The sequence below is a fragment of the Nestor notabilis genome, unplaced genomic scaffold (assembly GCF_000696875.1).
Source record: "Nestor notabilis isolate BGI_N333 unplaced genomic scaffold, ASM69687v1 scaffold17535, whole genome shotgun sequence".
Taxonomy (NCBI): domain Eukaryota; kingdom Metazoa; phylum Chordata; class Aves; order Psittaciformes; family Psittacidae; genus Nestor; species Nestor notabilis.
In genome coordinates this window covers 1,878-4,565 of record NW_009929943.1, presented here as the reverse complement: position 1 = coordinate 4,565, position 2,688 = coordinate 1,878, and the positions used below count along the sequence as shown (strand labels likewise).

Below are 2,688 nucleotides of genomic sequence, written 5' to 3'. Positions count from 1 at the left end.
CCCGGAGCCACGCCTGGACGACGAGAGCCTGGGGGAATTCCCGGGCAGCAACAGCCGCGCGCGCAAGGTGCCGCTTCCCGACAGCGGGAATGGGGGAGCGGACAGGGAGCTGGGAGCAGAGAGCAGGGAAAGGGGATGCTGAGAGCAGGGAAAGGGGGATGCAGAGAGCAGGGAAGGGGGATGCTGGGAGCAGGGAAAGGGGGATGCAGAGAGCAGGGAAAGGGGATGCAGAGAGCAGGGAAAGGGGATGCTGGGAGCAGAGAGCAGGGAAAAGGAGATTCCGGGCCTGAAATACAGGGAAAGGGGGATTCTGGTCCTAAAATACAGGGAAAGGGGGTTCTGGGCTCAGAATTCAGGGAAAAGGGGGATTCTGGTCCTAAAATTCAGGGAAAGGGGGATGCTGGTCCTGAAATACAGGGAAAAGGGATTCTAGGAGCAGAGGGCAGGGAAAGGGGGATGCTGGGCCCAAAATACAGGGAAAAGGGGGATTCTGGTCTTAAAATACAGGGAAAAGGGGGATTCTGGGCTCAAAGTTCAGGGAAAGGGGGATTCTGGGCCCAAAATTCAGGGAAAAGGGGGATTCTGGTCCTAAAATTCAGGGAAATGGGGATTCTGCTCCTAAAATTCAGGGAAAAGGGGATTCTGGGCCCAAAATTCAGGGAAAGGGGGGTTCTGGTCCTAAAATTCAGGGAAAAGGGGGATTATGGCATCAGTATTAAAGGGAAAGGGAATTTTGGGTCCTGAAATCCATAGGGATGGAGCCTCTACTGATGCTTTGGCCTCTTCCCATTGAGTTGCCTCCCGGGTGGGGGGAGTTAATCCCAGGGGAATGTTATTAGTGGATGTTGGGTTTCCGAAGTTCCCCTTTTCCCATCAGAGCCACATGTGGGGCTTTAATCCCATCACGATCCGGGGCCAGCCTGGCCTGATACGGATCATGGCACCACCAGGTCCCACTTGTCCCATTCCAGTGCTCCCAAGGGTTGTTGGACTGGATTCGGACGCGCTGGAGCATCCCAGATCCCAACTTCCCCTCTTTCCTCTCGATCCCAAGGGATTATCCGCAATGTCCTCTCCTCTTTCCTAGCGGATCCTGGAGCCGGATGATTTCCTGGATGATTTGGATGATGAGGACTATGAGGAGGATACGCCGAAGCGACGAGGGAAGGGGAAGGCCAAGGTGGGTTTCGGCTGGATCCCGGCCTTTTGGGGGCAATTCCCAGTGATTCCAAGACTTTGCCAGTGCCAAAACAGCCCCGCCACCATCCAGGGCTCCGCCGTGTCCGTGTTCTGAGGGAAAACCTCGGGATGTGCTCGAGCCTGTGGGTGGGATGAGCGGGAACCACCCCCCTCAGGTTGGGATAACTCGTGTCCATCAGCCACTAAGGAATGTTGGACATGGAAAACCCACTTCCTGCACTCCGGAATCTGCATGGTGGGAGGGTGTTGGCTCTCCTGCCCCTTCCCAAAGTGGGGAAGAGCCATCCCAAGGGATACTTTGCTGTTCGGGGCACATCCCGCGGCAATTCCCGAGTGTTCCCACTGTGCGGCAGTATTGGATCACGCTGTGTTCCCGATCCAGGAGCTTTTTGGGGCACAAGTTTTCCTCAAGTTTGGCTTGTTCCCACTTTTTCCCTCTCCCCCACCCAGGGCAAAGGCGTCAGTGGGGCTCGGAAGAAGCTGGATGCAGCGATCTTGGAAGATCGGGATAAGCCCTACGCTTGCGACAGTGAGTATGGAAAGGCGGGAGTGCTGCTTTGGGCATCCATTGGGATTTGGGATTGAAGCCACCAAAACCCAGGGAATTTTACGCATCCTGAGGAGGGTGTTTTTAGACCCCTCGAACTCTCCATCCTCCTCCTCTGGCGGGTGGAGACGGCTGGAGTTTTCCCACTGGGAATGCTGGCGTCTCGCCCCGTGTGAAGGGCTGTGCATGGAAAACTGAGGAGAAACCTCTCCTGGTGTTGCAAAGAGCCCTGGAAAGGTGGGAAGCAGCCCCCGCACCGGCTTCCCGCTGGGATCCGCGTCCCTCAGCCCAGGCTGGAGCCGGCTCAGATCCCGTTATCCCACCCTTGGCCTCTCATCCCTCCTTAAAGCCACTTCCTGAGGTTGTAGCTGTGAAACGCACCGATCCTGCTCTGGTTCGAATCCCTCCTTGGCTCCAGGGGCGGGAATTCGCTTCCCAATCCCACTCCTCAGCAAGCCCGAGCTTCCCAGTGCTTCCTCAAGAGGAACCGGGTGGGAAAACTAAGGAATTTGAACAGGGAAAGCAGCAAACCCAAGGGGCAAGCAAGGCTTTGGAATGCCCTTTCTGTCTTCTTCCTCCTGTCCTGCGCGAGCTGCCACTTCCTTCTTCCCCCCCTTCCCAACCCTGATCCCAAAGAGTTGTGTTTTTCCTGCCTTTTTTCCCTGTTGGAAGCATGGCCTGGGATGTGTGTGTGTGTGTGGGGTGATCTCACGACTCTCTTTCTGTGTTTCAGATAGTTACAAACAAAAGCATTCCTTGAAACCTCCCGACCGAGGTAGTCACTCTCTGTCTGCTTTTATACTTCCTGCTTTGCCTTTTCCCAAATATTCCCCCCAAAAAACAGGGATTTCTCCCCCTTTAAACCTCACGGGAAAGGGGAGGGAAGGACCCAGCAGAAGCCAAAGGCCGCCACCAACCTGCTGCTCCTCTCCTGACCCTTT

General features: G+C 55.8%; 1 protein-coding gene across 1 annotated transcript in view; it reads left to right on the top strand.

Annotated features, from left to right (window-relative positions):
* Positions 1-7: 7 nt before the first annotated feature.
* DPF2 (D4, zinc and double PHD fingers family 2) overlaps positions 8-2,688 on the top strand; it is a gene marked incomplete at both ends in the record, with an annotated part of 4,471 nt that continues 1,790 nt past the window's right edge. Inside the window, 3 exons of the mRNA XM_010015217.1 lie at positions 8-67; positions 1,088-1,180; positions 1,651-1,729. Of these exons, the coding sequence (XP_010013519.1) occupies positions 8-67; positions 1,088-1,180; positions 1,651-1,729 (232 nt within the window). The remainder of the gene's footprint in view (positions 68-1,087; positions 1,181-1,650; positions 1,730-2,688) is intronic.